We start from the raw sequence: 17,960 nt of genomic DNA, 5'->3' as shown, positions 1-17,960 counted from the left end.
GGACTAATAAGATAAGGGAGAAAAGGTTTTATCCTATTAGTAATAATTTTTGTGATTATCTTGTAGGAGGTATTGCATAGACCAATAGGTCAAAAGTTTTTGAGGTTGTTTGCATTAGGAAATTTAGGAATTAGGCAAACAAATGTATCATTGATACCATTTGGTAGAGATTGGGACTCAAAGACCTTATGACAGTAGCTTATAATGGAGTTGCCAACGATATGTCAATATTTTTGATAAAAAAAAGGATGGATGCCATCCGGGCCCGGAGCCTTAAAGGGTTTGAATGAAAATAAAGCATTAGTAATTTTTGAATTATTTAAAGGATTATCAAAACTACTTAGGTCCACTTTTTTAAGAGAGGAGGCATCACCTATGTTGATGTTGTTTGGGGAAGAGAATTTAGATGTCATAAAAGCAGTCCTAAAGAATGTTAGTGCATGGTCTAGAATTAATTTAGGATCTGATATCATATCACCACTATCATTAGTGAAGTACATAATAGCATTACGACGTCTACGATTTGAGGCTATGATATGAAAGAACTTGGTATTATCCTCACCCTTGTTGAGCTAGTTTATTCTAGACCGTAATTTCCAGAAATCATGTTCCATTTTTAAAATAGAGTTATAATCATGCTATAATTTAGATTCCAGATCTTGTAAGAAATAGTTATTATGATAATTTGGCGAGGATTGGATACCACTTAGCCTAGCAAGTATCCTTTTTTTCTTTTTGAATATGTCACCAAAAGTCTCATTTTTCCAACTGATAACCTTGTTGCTAAATGTGTCCGAGCAGAAATAGGGTTATCACTAGTCCAATAGTTCTTAACTAAATTAATGAAGTCCGTATGTCTACGCCAAATCATTTCCAAACGAAAAGGTTTATTAAAATGATTCACATTTTTTAGGGAAAGAGTTACTAACAAAGGATTATGGTCTGAATGCATTTTCGGAAGGTGAATTACCACAGCCTTAGGGTATAGAGATAGCCAATCTTCATTAATAAAGATTCTATCTAGTCTCTCCATAATTAAGCCCTTAGACTTTTTCCTATGGTTAGACCAAGTGTACTTAGGACCTTTATAACCAAGGTCTACTAATCGACTGTTGTTAATACTATTCCAAATGGAGTTGCTACGTCTACGATTAATAGGGTTCCCCCCAGCTTATCATTAGAACAAAGTACATCATTAAAGTCTCCTCCTAATAGCCATGGACCCTTATAACTAGTGCTAGCATATATGGAAGAAAATAGCCAAGATGAATGAGAAGGGATTACCTCAATAGATGCATCAATTTCCTGATTTCTTCTAACAAAGTTGTGCACCTTAACAACACTAGAGTCCCAGAGAATAACCATGCCCCTAGACTGACCACCACTAGGTACTTCGATCATCTCAGAGAAAGCAAAGTCACTTAGAAGGGAGATATGGCTCTCCATTCTTGTCTCCAACAGTGTAACCATGCATGACCTATGAGTATCTATCATTTCTCCGAAATTAACCCTAAAATTCTCATTGTTTCCTCCACGGATGTTCTATATAATAATATTTGTAGGCCTAAACATCAGTGCATTATTGTTTGTTGGACCATTATCCATTTGAGTTTGTAATACTGGGTTCCTCCTTAAAATAGGGTACTAGAATCATTGCATGGTTCCCTACTGTAGGATACTGAGGGGCCCTCACATCCATTGAGCACTTGTATAGTGATGGAGGGCAGCTGAGCACATATCTCTTCTCCAGTAGATCCCTGAAAAGAAACACTTTTACCTCGTTGAGACTTGAAAATTCTAGGACTAGTCCGTACCCTAGTAGTTTTATCTCCTCTTTTTTCTCCATATGAACATTTTATGGTTCTGGAGCATTGGGAGGGGGTTGAGGAGTTGGGTGAGGTATTGGTGGTAGAGCAGCTTGTGGCATTTGGAGTGGGATATTTGGTGGATTTTCTTGTTGCACTGGATTTGCATGGGGAAGTGCTTACATGTTGGGGTTGGGTTGAGCTTGTGGTTGTTCACTGGGAGGGACCATGGCATGAAGATGAGGTTCATGTTTGTGATTTCCCCTGGAGGAAAGAAGGGAAGTTCCAACTGGACAGTGTGATTCTGGATAGGGTTGAAGTGGGATGGTAAGTTCCATTGATGTCTCATGGCTTGAGCTTGATCTAAGTTCATCGATGGAGCAAGAAGATGAAGGATGTTGTTCATCCATACATAGTTGAGGTAGTTGTTCATTGTCATGTGCATTCCCTCCGACACTAATTGGGCTAGGAAGTGTGAGTTCTGGAGGACAAGTGAGTTCTGGAGGACAATCACTGTCTCATGTCCATACAGTACCATATTGAACGTTATTGCATGACCCATTAGAGCTTGTTCCACCCATGAGAAGGGTTGATGATCTTGGGGTAGAGGGGGTTGGATGAAGAACACTTGGTTGTTTGCTTGAGTGTTTGGGGGAGTGGTGGATTCGACATGTTTAGAGCTCTTTGGTGTCTTACTATTTAGACTAGGCGGAACCTTCTTCTCTGTGTGATTGGAATCCTTGGCATCTTTAAAAGAAGGTTGATCGATTAAATTGTAGGGGTGTGATGATTTTTCCTGTGCTGGTTTTGAGTTCACCGATGGAGTAGAGTGGTTTATTATAGTAGGGTCTATTTGCATATCTTTGATATTGTTTGAAGGAGTGGGATTTGAAAGATTTTGTTTAGATTGTGTAGAGGAGACGTGGTTGGTTGCTTTAGCCATGTGTAAGTTTGTTAGAAGAGATGGGTTATTTTCCATGCAATCTGAATTTTTTTCATTAGAGGAGATTAGAGGTTCATTTGGGGGATGACATGTATTGGGGGGGTTATTAAGCACACTGAGAGGATTTCTTAGGGTCTCATTATCCTTAGGTAGGGAATTATTGCCTTGCATGTCATTTAATTGGTTGGGTTTTTTAATTGCCATTTAGACAGTCATGCTATGGCTTTCTTCCACGTCATTTGTCATGCAGATTTGTTCGTTAATAACTATATTTGTTTTATCTAAATGTTTAATCTTTGGCGGAGGAATCAAGGCATCAAACATGTTACCGGTAGCAATGTACATTTTAGCTAACTGGTTTTTTCCATGAGCTTTAGGGTGTGTAGTAGTAGTGGTATTACCATTATCAAGAGATTTTCCTGATGAAAACTCATTTAATAAGGGAGATGGAGACATACCTGGAGGGAGGGTGATTGGGTCGTAAGACTTACCAGAATTGGAGGGCATCACCTTTATAATCTGATTGAGTTTTTTCTTCTTGGAGAATACAATCGTTTGCCAGTTACTTTCCTTGGGCAGGAAATCTTCCATTTTGTCTTGAGGGCCACCTAAATCTTTGGATTACTTACTGGCTTGATCTCCGTGGGAATGTGCAGGAGAGGTCTTTGATGCTATGTAATGGCAATTGACCATTGAATGACCTAGTCTGCCACACTTTTTGCATAAAAAATTAACACCTTCATAGTGAATTTCTTGCTTATGTTGGCCAATAAAAACTTAAGGGGTGACTGGGACATCTAGAGGAACTTCAATGCAAAGCCTAGCATATCTTCCTCTAAGAGTGGAGGAAGTGCATGCATCAATCTTTAATAATCTACCAATTTTATTACCCACTTTCTTTAAAATAAGACTATCATAGAATTCAGTAGGTAATTATGGTAGACGAATCCAAATAGCTGTATTTGCAGTTTTTGCTTCCAAAGAAATGAAGTTTGGAACCCATTTTTAGACTGAAAGAAAGTGACCAAAAATAAACCAAGGGCCATTGTGAAGAGCTTTTAGCATACTATCCTCATTATTGAACTTTGTTATGTAGAATTCAGATCCTAGATCAATCAAAGAGAAATTTTCTTATATTTTCCACAAATCTTGAATTTTCCTTTTAAGAACATGGTGTTGGATCTTTTTCCCTTGAAACTTGATTATGGTTGAAAATCTCCATGGATGGTAAATTCTTTGAAGATCCTCTGAAGATAATTGGACCCCTTACTTTTGATCCCCATCTAGGTTATCGGAATGATTTCAATTTACTTCATTATGTAGAACATAATTTCCATCGGGAATTGGATCAATGCTCATGTGGATTTGATCTTCATGCATTCCATCTAATAATTTTTGTTTAAAACTTGGGATCGGAAGGTCAGGTATTCTGGTGGATTGTGTTGTATCAATATCTGGTGGTTTAAGAGGGATTTGGTGGCTGGAGTTATGAATTTGCATTGTGTTACTATTAGGAGATGTTTGAAGATTGGTAGAGATAATAGTGAGAAATGTATTAGGTTAGAGAGTAGGTGGAGCTTCTCTCTCTACTCCTTTTCTTCCTTCATGACTAAAGATATTTACTTGTTCAGTTTTATATGAATTAAACCGCCCGAAAGTAATTATACTAATAGGATTCCTAGAAGTAATCATCTAGGATTCCTAACGTGTAGTATTATGTCCTAAAATTAATAGGATTATAAGGCTAATATCTAAAATTCCAGCTGTGTCCTTTTATTATGAGTTATTATGCTTAATATTATAAGGTTATTTTCGTAAACCGACATTGTATTCATACTTTTATAATAATATAGATAGATAGATTTTGGAAAATTCCTTAAACCCGAATCCCAAAAATATTACTATTACATTTTTTAAAAATTGCCCCAAACTTTTATATTTTATAAAAGAGTCCACAAATTATTATTTTGTAACAATGCTGCTTTGTTTTCTCGGTCATCTAATAGTGTATTATGTAGTTCATTATAAAAATGATAATTTTATACCAAATTTATTTATGTTCAGGACTATAGTTTCCGATAAAATGAATATTATTGATGAATGTATTGTTGGGTATTTGTGATAGTTTTTAGAATTTGTGGGTACAAGTCATGTTTTATGTTTTTCCAAAAAAAAATGAAATATATTTTGAAAACTGATGTTCAAACACATTTTCATCCTCAAACTAAACTTCACCAAATAAAATTTTTTAAAACAAATTTAGGAATATATGGCCAAACGCTAGCTTAATATCCCTATATTAAACTTCAGAATTTTCTGAAATCTACGTAACGCTAATAATATCTACATTTAAAGTTCCCAAAGGATAAAAAATATAATGGTAAATATATAAAGCTTGGCTTAAGATTGATATAACTTTTGTAAGTTCTCTATGATTAGTGACGAAATTCACTCATTGCATTACATTAATCTCTTTAATCATCTCTCCCAATTAGCATGCTAGCAATTATTTCATTTCATACATAATTATTTATCCCTTCATATCTTCTTTATACATAAAAAATTAAAATAACAAACGAAAAGCTTTATGAATTTGATTAGTAAATTATTTAGGTTTGTTATTGGCATAACCTAAATTACATTAATAGATATCGAGAACTAGTAATTAAAAACATATATAAAATTTATTATTTACAAGACCAAATAAGCACCTCAGTTGTAATCTAGTGATGAATAAAATAAAACAAAAATATATACTTTTCATTTCAAATTGCATCATAAGCATAAAACACTAAGGCAAAGATCACTTTTATTCTGTGAACGAAATTATTTATATTTGGGTAGTCGCAAAAGTATATAAAATTTATATATTTTTGTATATAATATACAATAATATTACATAAATATATATAAAAAAAATTCATCTATTATTTTAAGAGCGGTCACAGAATATCATTTTTTCAATATATACTCCCTCTGTTCCAATTTATGTGAACATGTTTGATTGGACACGAAGTTTAAGAAAACATAAAGAATTTTGGAATTTATGGTCCTAAACAAGTCAAAAAGATCCAGAGTATTTGTGTGGTCGTAAAAGCTTCTCATTAAAAATAAAATTGAAAATTTAAGATAAATTATTTTCAAATTTAGAAAAGAATTACTCTTTTTGAAAAAGACCAAATAGAAAATAGATTTTTATAAACTGGCCTTGGTTGAGTATTACAACTTTTATTAAGAAGATATTGGAGTCCTAAAATATGAGAAACTCGTTTGATGTGAAAACCTTAGTCTATTCCTTTAAATATTTGTTTTAAGTCTATGTTCAGTCTCACTCTCACTCACACCTTCCTCTCTTATCATCAAACTGCTAACCAAAATCAAAGCCTGCCTTATTTTCACATCAGTACCACCCAAAACCACCAGCTGTGAGTAGCCAAAAATCCCACCACCACCTCGAGATTGCTGCTCAAATAACTCATCAAACGGCCAATATTATACCTTCTTGACTGCTGTGGCACAAACCCACACACATTGCATGTGCAGTTCAGTCTCAGTCTTATAATATTCTTCTTTCTTTTCAAACCCCTTTTTCTTTCTTAATAAGTCTCTCAAACTCTGACAAGAAACAGCTAAAACAGAAGTCCTAAAAACTAAACAACAAAAGAAAAAGGACCCATTTAACCATTTTCCCCACAAATAATACTCCACCCTTTTCTCGTACAAAACATTACTACTCTGTTTTGTTTCTTGAGTGATTGATTGAACTCATTTCAATACCAGCAATGGAGGAAAGACCTGAGACTGAACTCATTTCAATACCAGCAACTCCACGTGCTTCAACGCCTGAGATTCTAACGCCGTCAGGTCAAAGGTCACCTAGGGGAGGACATACATCAACTGGAGCTTCTAATAAAGATGCTAAATCTTGGACACCAACTTCATTTATTTCGCCTAGATTCTTGAGCCCTATTGGTACTCCAATGAAAAGGGTGTTGGTTAATATGAAAGGTTATTTGGAGGAAGTTGGGCATTTGACTAAGCTTAATCCTCAAGATGCTTGGCTTCCTATTACTGAATCTCGTAATGGGAATGCTCACTATGCTGCTTTTCATAATCTCAATGCTGGTATTGGGTTTCAAGCTTTGGTCTTGCCTGTTGCTTTCTCATTTCTTGGATGGTATTATTACCCTTTCTTTCTTTTTCTTTCTTGGTATTTGATAATGGATGCTTAGATATTGTTCTTACCATTGCTTTTATTTTGTTAAACTTCTTAATGTTTAGTTCCTTTACTCTGTTTCATCTGTTTGGTGCTTATTATTGCTATTGCTATTGCTGGAATGGTTAAAGTTAGAATCTTTTTTACATTTCTTTGTGGAATTTAAAGTGATATGATAATGGGTGCTTAGATATTCTTATCGTAGCTTTTATTTTGTTGAACTACATGTCTTAGTGTTAAGTCCCTTTACTCTGTTACATATGTTTGGTGCTTGTTTTTGCTATTGTTGATGCTGGTATGATTGAAGTTTGAATCATTTTTACATTTTTTTGGTGAAATTTTGTGTTATATGATCTATATGTACGGTGGAAACACCGAAATGCAGCATACAATAGACCCTTCCCTTACCAAGACCCTAATGCAACGGACTGCCCTTTTTTATTTCATTTTATGTATCACTAGATGTAAGAGTTATACTCGAATTGCTTGAAAAGCTTCTTGCTTTTGACTGCTTTTCCAACAACAATTTTTGGGCTTGTTCTGGTTTGTCTTTAAAGTTTCTACCATGTTGGTTTGAAGAACTATCTCTGTGCCATCTGTTTGGTGCTTGTTATTGCTATTGTTCTGGTTAAAGTTTGGATCTCTTTTACATTTCTTTGTGGAAATTGCTCTTATATATGATCTATAATTCTATACGTAAGATTTCCACTGGAATGTGCTTATTCTGATTTACTAATAAAGATACTGTGTTGTTGGTTTGAAGATCTATCTCTGCTTATTGGAGATGAGTAGATTTACTTGAGTTGGGAAAACCATTATTGCTTCATATGCTTTCTCAAAGCAAACCTTCAGTCTCTAAAGTCTTGAGCTTTCTACTTTTATTTGACCTCTAAGTACTGCTTTTCTAAGTGCATATATCAGTTATCTTTGAAAATACAGACTTTGATTGACTATAGTGCATTACTGGTCCCCCACCATCTATTGATACGTTGTTTAACATAATATTATCTGTTGTGGACCAACAAGAAATCTTCTATATCTGTCTCTATGCATTTACTTTTCTTGCTTTTCTCAACTTTCATCATTGTTTGCAAATGAAATCAGAAAAAGATAATTGAGCCAATTCTCTGCATGTATACTACTTTTGCTTTTTCATAGAAATGCTTGCTTTCATCTTTTGGGAATTAAGACAGTTGGCTGCTACATTGTGCTGAATGGTGTACTCATTTGGTTTGATATTTGCCTAGTAACTTTAGTCCACCTTCTTTTGCAAAGATGGCCCATGCTGCACAAAAGGGTTTAAGTTATATACATTTGCCTGCAAGTATTTCTATACAATCAAGTTATTAAAAAAATCAATTACACATAATTTTCCAATTACTTAATTCATCTTGATGCGATAACTGCATGAAAGGAATTAATGTAGTATATGGATAAGAAATTTCACAGTTAGTCAAAGTCATTTCACAAATATACATGGATTTCCCTAATCTGAAGATCTTTACCCTTCTGCACTTAAATACCAAATGTGTTTTATCATCTATGATTCGAGCTGACTCGTGAGGTGTGCCTACAAAATATCTTGTGTTGTCTTACCTTTGTCATTGAACCATATAGCCCTTTTAATTTTTTTTAGTCTTTTGCCATAGTTATAGTACTTCTCCTTTTTCAATTCCTGAAACAGCAATTTAGTCAAAATTTGGGCTAGGAATTATTATAGGCAGGTTGTTTTCTGTTGTCTATGTGAATTAACTTTTGGTGCGGCCCCAGTATGATTGATTTAGCAAGTTTTGACCAAACACTTTGACATAAAATCTACTATCTGTAAATGCTACTGGAACTTCCAAGTGGACTTTACTGCCCTTATTCAGTAATCTTACGGAAGGATAGAAATATTTGACTATTGAAATTTCCACCTAATCCGAACACTGTTGTAAATTTAATAGTAGCTAAATTTCTTTTCTATTCTTTGAAGTGTAACTTTTTCTTGGTAAATTGCTCTGAAGTATGACTCTTAAATAACTGATCTTCCATTCAATGTCTTTAAGTTTCCATTATATTTATCTTTTGCCAGAATATACCAGGTACTCTTAAATGCTAGTCTTCTGGTAGGAGCATTTGGTAAATGAGGAATTCATAGTGTCAAATAATTGATGCGCTAGTTATATTCTTCAGAGAATTGACACAGTAATATTTCCTTCTGAATGCAGGAGTTGGGGAATAATTTCCTTAACCATAGCTTATTTCTGGCAACTTTATACTTTATGGATCTTGGTTCAGCTGCATGAAGCAGTTCCTGGGAAGAGATACAATAGATACGTGGAACTAGCGCAAGCTGCATTTGGTAAGAACATCATGTTTTAAATTTTCAGCTAACCAACTGTTCAAAGCTACATGTCAGATCAAAATTCCTTTCTCTGTTACCTCGGCTTTCCTTTTTATTCCTTTAACCTGCTAGAAGCTCACCTATCTGATGCGAAAAACTCATTTCATTTTGGGTCGTTTCAAAGTGTTCGGCGCAATTCCATTGCTATCCAACTTTCACAACTTCCAAGAATTAAATTCATTAAATTTTTCGATCTTTAATCTTTGACGTGATGTTTTTTTATATCAAGCAAACATTTTAACCTTTATTTTACTATTTTCTTTCACTAACAATATAATATACATAAATCAAAATGAATATCTTAGACTCAGGTGTCTAGTCAACCACCGTCATATAAGAGTACTTAATTATTGGTAACCAGTAAAATGCATGGAAAGTTGATAGAGTTATATAAATCCCACTTCTTGTCATTTAAGGGAAAGGAAAAGAACATAGTTCACTTTACTTGCTAACATTGCCAACATTGTGTCACTTGCATTTTCAGGTGAAAGACTGGGTGTTTGGCTTGCCCTCTTCCCTACTGTTTACCTATCTGCAGGGACTGCGACAGCTTTGATTCTCGTGGGAGGTGAAACCATGAAGTTGTTCTTTCAAATTGTTTGCGGTCCACTCTGTTCATCAAATCCTTTAACAACTGTAGAGTGGTATCTGGTTTTCACTTCCCTCTGCATTGTTCTATCCCAACTCCCGAACTTGAACTCCATTGCTGGACTCTCCCTCGTTGGAGCAGTGACAGCCATCACATACGCCACTATGGCATGGGTCCTCTCTGTAAGCCAACCAAGACCACCTTCGATTTCATATGAACCCATTTCATTGCCTTCCTACACAGCTTCTCTCTTTTCTGTCCTGAACGCCATGGGTATCATAGCATTTACTTTTAGAGGGCACAATTTAGTTCTAGAAATTCAGGTAAACTTTCTCACTCTTTTTCCGGCATGTGTATGCACAATCTGTCTCTGTAACTAGTGTAAAGAAACATTTCTAACTTCATTTTGTGTCATTTTGCAGGCAACAATGCCATCAACCTTCAAGCACCCTGCTCATGTGCCAATGTGGAAAGGAGCAAAAGTTGCATATTTCTTCATAGCCATGTGCCTGTTCCCTATTGCAATTGGAGGTTTCTGGGCTTATGGAAACCTTGTAAGTGGCTATCTTTCCGTGTATTTGCACCAATACAATAGGAATTGGTGTTAATAAGTATTGAATTCAATCACATTATTTTGACAGTAGGGAAAAAATTTCATTTTTTCCTTATGATAAAGCTTTGCCAAACTATCGTACGTGTATTGATAGTCAAGTTGCTACTTACTACCAACATCAACATACCCAGTATATTCCCACAAGTGGGGTTTGGGGAGGGTAGTACACAGCCGTAAACCCCTGCGTTGTGAAACTAGAGAGGTTGTTTCCGGAAGACTTGCTACTTTACTACCCACAGAAACATTTTTCTTATTGTATTTGTTTGCATGTGCTATTTATCCTTGGTAGAATGGTGTATATTCCACCTTTTGCACAGACTATATATATGTTTTCCTTAGTTCTGATTATTTCTTACTAAATTCCCTTACAGATGCCATCGGGAGGAATGCTAAGTGCTCTATACGCCTTTCACATTCATGATATTCCAAGAGGACTTCTCGCCATGACGTTTCTCTTAGTCGTGTTCAACTGTTTAAGTAGTTTCCAGATATACTCAATGCCAGCATTCGATAGTTTTGAAGCAGGCTACACCAGCCGTACCAACCGACCATGCTCAATCTGGGTCCGTTCTGGATTCAGAATATTTTTCGGATTCGTTTCGTTCTTTATTGGAGTGGCGCTTCCGTTCCTGTCAAGTCTTGCAGGGTTGTTAGGAGGACTTACACTTCCGGTAACATTTGCTTATCCTTGCTTCATGTGGGTTCTAATAAAGAAGCCTACAAAGTATAGCTTTAACTGGTATTTCAACTGGATCCTTGGATGGTTAGGAGTTGCTTTTAGCTTGGCTTTTTCCATTGGAGGTATTTGGAGTATGGTCAATAATGGACTTAAACTCAGGTTCTTTAAGCCCAGCTAAGAGATGAATAAGAAGCTTTGGTAAACTTTTATTTGCTAGTAGTTGCAATGTATGTTTCTATTATAGCCTTGAGAAAAAGTGGGAAAAAAGAAATGGAGAAAGAAGGGATGGGTGTTTGTTGGTTTGGGAGGGGGGGGGGGAATATGTATAAAACCATAGGTACAAACTTTGAGGTCATTTTCATGTGCTTGATTTGCTACCTTTGGAATTTGGGATCAAAGTAAGAATATGTGATTACATCCATTTGTTTGGTATTATGATGCAACTTCTTTCACAAGTTGGTAAAGCTACAATCTGAAGAATATGTCCACTTGGCTTTTACGATTATTGAAGAAGGGTTTTCATATGAATTACTCTTTGTAAAGTAGATGATTTTAGTTTTTCATCAAACGTTATGTTTACATTAACAAACAAATCGTTGCAATCACTTAAAGAACTTGCCTGCTTTGATACGTCATACAGCTCATGTCACGACCCAAACCAAAGGGCCGCGACGGGCACTGAGTGCGTAGCTCAATCAAGTACTAACTTGATATATCCTTCTTATCATACTATCATGGGTAAATGAGCCGGGATTGCCGTCATGAGGCAGCCAGAATTAAACATAAGAGAATACTCGACATAGGATGACCCAACATGGTATACAATTTTATACATGTGACATACGGGCCTATAAGACCAAAATGATCACTTGTACATTCAAAACATAGGTCGACAAGGCCATACAATTTTTCATATGAATGGCATCTGTCTACAAGCCTCTAAGAGTACATAGATGTCATAAGGGTCGGGACAAGGCCCTGCCATACCAATCAATACATGTCCAAAGCATACTGACCAAATAGGCAACTACAGAGCAAGTGGAGTGCACCAACACCTTCCGCTAATCTGATAGCCTACTAGGAGGACTGTCAACCTGTCTATCGGGACCTGCGGGCATGAAACGCAGCGTTCCCAACAAAAGGGATGTCACTACAAATAAAATACCGAGTATATAAGGCATGAAAAGCACTATATAAAAGACATGAAAGAAACATGGAGTAAAGGACTCAACCTATAAGTTTGAATAGCTTTGTGAATCATGAAACATTTTATAATATCATGCATATGTGTATAAATGTCATATCATGCATAGGTATATGCGTACATAACATCATCAAGCCTCTGGGGCATCATCTCAGCCTCTGTGGACAAAATCATCAACGTATACCAACTGATCGGGTGGTGGTGCGTATATAACGCCGTAACTTTTTTCCATACTCCATACTCCATATAATATATGCGAATATAATGACATCTGGTCATGGGTCAATATACATGTATAAATGAATGCAACGCATAATGAAGTAAGTCAAATAAGATCTAAGATTAATACGCCTTCGGTTAATATTACGAGATAAACTTTATCAACTTACGTATTTCCTAAGACCCGCGAACAGACGATATGATAATAGGACATACGGGAAATCAAGAACATAGGCAACCCTAGTACTTTTAAGAATAGAATCATTTGTGAAAGTTGCGTGTTTGCTCGTTCCATTATATCATATGGATCATGCCAAAAGGAAAGAAATGATAGACTTAACATACCTTATCAAAATCTATCCGATAATCACGTTGAACTCGTTATGTTGCACCTTAATCTACAACAACAATAATAATACTATATTTACATTACGAAAGGTTCAACTATCGCACAACAAACGACAAGCTTATTTTATAATAAAACGGGCAAAATTTTCCCTATAATCTTTACTTCCCCCCAATTTGACACCACCAACAAAAGAACACAACAATAACATGTATAAAACCTTATCGCTATCATAATATATCACAAAATAACCCACACACCCTAATCAATTTATACACAAAACGACAACCGTAGTAGTGTCAAACAACCTGAAAATATAATGAAGAATGACCATCCCACCATTCCGCCATTATGTGGTATTTCTCCACACCCTTTCTCCTCCAAAACTCCATAAAACAGCAGCAAAACAGACAATCCAAAAATAACACGAAACAACCCACAAAACAATCCACTATAAGTTAAATAACTCAAACTCACGGCTTCCGCTCACCCTCCCGTGAGTTCTTACAATTATTGAACGAATTTCTCTATTTTTACAACAGAAAAAATGGATGAAGAGGCAGTATACTTACCTTATTTGGTGAAGATCTCAACTCCTATCTTGGTTCATCAACCCTTATGTTTTCCTCCAACTAAAACTTGAAACGAAGAGAAAATCATTTAGGGTTTTGTATTGAAGTTCTAGGAGAAAATCATTTAGGCAGTTTTGTATCTCTGATTCTTTTGATCTATAATGACTGTAATATCTGAAGGACATCAGCGTTGAACCTGCAACAAATCCAGCATTGCTTTCGTGGGATCAACTGCTCGTTTTTGATATAGAGCTGGATAATAAAAAACAAAGTCTTTTCTTTTTTGGAATGGAGTGAGATGATATGCTGAAACGGGTGCTAGCTTGAAAACTGCCGCCGTAGAACAAAGAAACACTGTTGGTTAAGGCCTCACTAGGCTTTCATAAATCAGTCTTCTTAAAAGGGCTCTGGCCGACTCAAACTAGCCCTTTTTTGGACATATTTCGTCCTTTCATTTAAGCAAATAGGTGACACAGCTACTTGTCATCTATGCAGTCTACACAGTCTCGCAAAAATGCAAATATCTCTCTACTCTGATATTGTATCGATGAACGGTTTAATGCATTAGAAACTATACTCGTAGATCTTCAATTTGGTAGGTGGATTATTCCATAATTCAAAGTGTATTGAGAAAAAAGTTCAACTACATTTGACCTAATTTTCAGCACATTTATGAATGTATCTTGTGATGACCTTTGCCAACTTTTATTCCACAACTCGCTTGACTTTAAACATAACACACGGCTATCATACAACAAAAATAACTCATAACATAACCTCAATATCATTTTAAGAACCGTAGTCTCACTTTAAAAGTACATGTTATAACATTCCCAACTTGCCGACTTTCGACGAAACATATTTTCTTCAATTAGTTTAGCTTTCAAGCCTTCCAACCCTCCTGGTACTTGCAGCTCATGATTTTAAATATTTGTACCCTCCAAGGTAATTAACATGATTAATTTACTTTATGTACTTTCAAAGGTAATCGCATTTCTGAGCATACATCAATTGACTTACGGCGTACTTTTACGAAACACGGGGTGTAATAGCCCATACTTCTATGCATACAATTATGGCATGCATTCATGTAATCTAGTAATTTTGGTTTGAACTCAATACATATGTTAAAAATTTATTAAATAAGTAGAAAAATTTATATTCGAACTCAGTAATTCAAATAAATTGTACTAAAATTTCTAACTCGAACGTATAAAGTACAAATCTTAAATCTGGCTTTCTTGCTAACATGAGCTCAAATAACGATTAGAATAATTTTGTTAAGACGTTGAAGCGTCTATTTATAGAAAAGAGAAATAAGGACAATAACAAGTACACCAATTTCTTGAAGTGATCAAATCGTTTACACGCCTTATATGCCAAGGATTGTATGCTGCCACTCGAGGTCTTGTTCAATGTATGTTGTAGGAAAGTTTGCGCGAACATGGACGACAAAGCATGCATGCCTGCTCGACAAGGCGACTTAGCTATGACATGTAGAGTCGAAGCAATTGCCAAACAACGTACATAAAGCTTGTACATTAGTACACGTTATAACGATTATCCTCTGTAATAATATTTCATTATAATGATATAATTTTCTTCGGAACCAACTTTTTCTGTTACCTTAAAATATATGTGTAACATTATTTTATTATAGCAATCGAAAAAGTATCAAAACAAACAATATTGTTACGGAAAAGTGTTATGAAAAAGCTTGACGGTATACAGTCTGAGTGTTATTTAGCGGTAGGAAAGAAGAAAACGTGGATATATAGACGACATGCAAAAGGTGCAAATTCCTTAGAACCCTTGGGATAGGGAATCAAATTCTATGATATCGGCCACGGTCGGTGGTGCGCATCAACCTCGGCGCTGACACTTGCATAGTTGCATTGACACTTCATAAAAGCAAGCTGTGCCGTCCTAGGCTGTTTCTCAATAGTAGTATTAATAAATCATGTTCTTCCTGTCCTAGCCTTTTATTGGTGGCATTCATTAGTCCAACAATTGTTACTAATACCACTATCAATCTTACGCACGAATCATAAATGGTCAGTCTCCAACTCCTACTAAATTCAACATAACAGACACGATATCAGAGCAGGAACTTACGAATTCGAGTCGTGGAAACAGTCTCTTGCAGAAATGCAAAGTAAAATTGCGTAAGATAGACTTTTGTGGTCCGACCTTTCCCCGAATCCTGCACCGAACTGCCTCTGCCTTTTTTTAGACACGATATCAGACCTCACTCGTCTCCGTGCTAAGAGTAATAATTGAGTCAAGTTATAATGAATTTATTTAAAATTCTCACTCCTTAAAAGATTTATATATTAATATCAGTAATATGCATCCGGCAATCTATGAATACTTTACCCTTTTAATTTATAAATCAGGATTCTATGAAATAGTATTACCGTGAAAAATAATAAATAAAAGTTTATATGCACGAGCAAACGATGAATACATTTTCTTCTTGCACAGAAGATAATGTCATATAATCAGGAGTGCTTAAGACAATTGTTTGACAGTGGTCGAAGGAAGGGGCAGGCCCCTCCCTATAAAACTGGGGAAAAAAGAGGCTTTTCGAGATTCTCGGACCCTAACAAGTAACCGGGCCCCCCTTTTTCTCCCTAGTAAACCACAATTGTTTAGATGATAAGAACAAATTATTGCAGGTTATAATAAAGCAAAATGGAGGACCCCCATCAAAGCCAATGGGAAGAGAAGAAAGAAAAGTAAAATCCCCAAAAGTACTGCACCTTTTGCAACATCAGAAACCATGGAAGAAAGAAGCTAGAAAAGAGCATAGGAAACAACAAAAATATATTTTTGACCATTTCATGAAGTTGAACCTATTTCTGTTAAAAAAGGAAGACCCCCCAAAATAAATTTACACAAAACCCTACAAAAATCCAGAAACACTAATTCTCCAAGCAAAATAGCTTTGCCTAGAAGCTTTTCCATTCCTTTGTGAATCATTCTCATATTACTACAGCCAAACCAATCCATGCACCCAAAAACTTGCAAAAAGACAGACCATTTAAGTTTTAAAAAGAGAAACAAAAGCAAAAGAGAACAAACACCTCCTTTTTTCGATTTCTTCCATGAAACTATTAAAGTATAATATTTCTACTCAGTACTTCATTTAAGACTGGTCCCTGGTGCAGAAATAGCAAGATCAGGCCAATTACCAAAACAATCATCATCACTTATTCCTTCGCCGCCGCCACCTTCAATTTCACCACTACTCAGCTGCCACTTCATAGTCTCACCACCATCTCCGCCGCCGCCATTCCCTCCGCCTACCTGCTCCATGGGCCAATCAAGATTCCCAAGCCCAAACCCGCCTAGCCCAAGCCCAAATCCACCTAATGGCACAAACCCACCACCCACTGGACCTGTCAACAACGAAGTAAACGTCCCATTAGTAGCCCCTCCAGCTTCTTGCACTGACTCGTTGAGGTTCACTTCACAACCCATGAATGAAACCGAACCCGACCCTGATGATTGACCCGACCCGATCATTGTGATAGGGGTGGCATTTACTGATTCTTGAGCTGTAACGGAGGTGGTATTACGGGGCCGTTTGTGGGAGGAGTTCTTCCGTGTGCCACCACCCACGGGAATGTTACGTAAGGTTCCGCCACGTGTCCAATAACGGCGACAGGACTTACAAAAGTGACGAGGTTGAGAAAGATTATAGTTGTTGTAGTAGCAGAACTTTGTGTTCGTAGAATCACAGCGTGGACATGGCAAGTTCTCCGGTTCCGATGGTCGTGTTTCGTTTGCCGGCGCCGGTAGTCTTGCCGGACGTCTGTCGCCAACTTCTGAAGACATTTTTTCTGAGTTGTTTCTTTTATGGCTTTTTGTTGGGGTTTCAGGTGAATAAAGAGTGGGTTCTTTTAAGGAACTGAGTACTTTGAAAGAAGACAAAGATTTGATTTTTGAGAGAGAGAGAGAGAGAGGGAGAGAGGGAGAGAGCTAAAAGAGTAAAGAGAGGAAAAGAGAAATCTTTGTTTTGGCGTGAAATAGTGGGATTCTTATATACGGATGGTTAGCTTTTTGGAATTACACAACACCTTTCTCCTTTGTGTTTTTTTGTTGTAACATTCTTAGTAGTACCTTTATAAATTAAACTCTTATCAAAATTAAATACTTCCTCCGTTTTAATTTAGGTGATATCATTTGGCTCTGCACAAAATTTAAGAAGCTTTTTGGGCTATTAATATAAAAGTTTCTCAATCAGCATAAAATGAATAAAATAAAAAATTAAAGTTAAATTATTTTTAAATATAAAAATATGTCATTCTTTTTTAAATAGATTAATAAAAAAGTGTATCACTTAAATAGAAATAATATTCGATGGTTCTCAGCGACTGAAGGGA

The 17,960-nt window shown here is 36.0% G+C and overlaps 2 protein-coding genes across 2 annotated transcripts; one reads left to right on the top strand and one right to left on the bottom strand.

The window, feature by feature from the left end:
• Nucleotides 1-6,033: 6,033 nt before the first annotated feature.
• LOC107810909 (lysine histidine transporter-like 8) lies at nt 6,034-11,529 on the top strand. The gene is made up of 5 exons (XM_016635747.2): nt 6,034-6,925; nt 9,175-9,308; nt 9,835-10,262; nt 10,362-10,493; nt 10,924-11,529. The coding sequence occupies exons 1-5, from the start codon at nt 6,531-6,533 to the stop codon at nt 11,407-11,409; spliced, it is 1,575 nt and encodes a 524-aa protein (XP_016491233.1). The 5' UTR covers nt 6,034-6,530; the 3' UTR covers nt 11,410-11,529.
• Nucleotides 11,530-16,381: 4,852 nt separating this feature from the next.
• Nucleotides 16,382-17,664, bottom strand: LOC107810901 (dof zinc finger protein DOF3.4-like). The gene has a single exon (XM_016635736.2). It carries the CDS (start codon nt 17,410-17,412, stop codon nt 16,717-16,719), a length of 696 nt encoding a protein of 231 aa, XP_016491222.1. The 5' UTR covers nt 17,413-17,664; the 3' UTR covers nt 16,382-16,716.
• Between the last annotated feature and the right edge of the window lie 296 nt (nt 17,665-17,960).

This window comes from Nicotiana tabacum, chromosome 16, assembly GCF_000715075.1.
Source record: "Nicotiana tabacum cultivar K326 chromosome 16, ASM71507v2, whole genome shotgun sequence".
Lineage (NCBI taxonomy): Eukaryota > Viridiplantae > Streptophyta > Magnoliopsida > Solanales > Solanaceae > Nicotiana > Nicotiana tabacum.
This window is presented reverse-complemented; position numbering and strand designations above follow the sequence as displayed.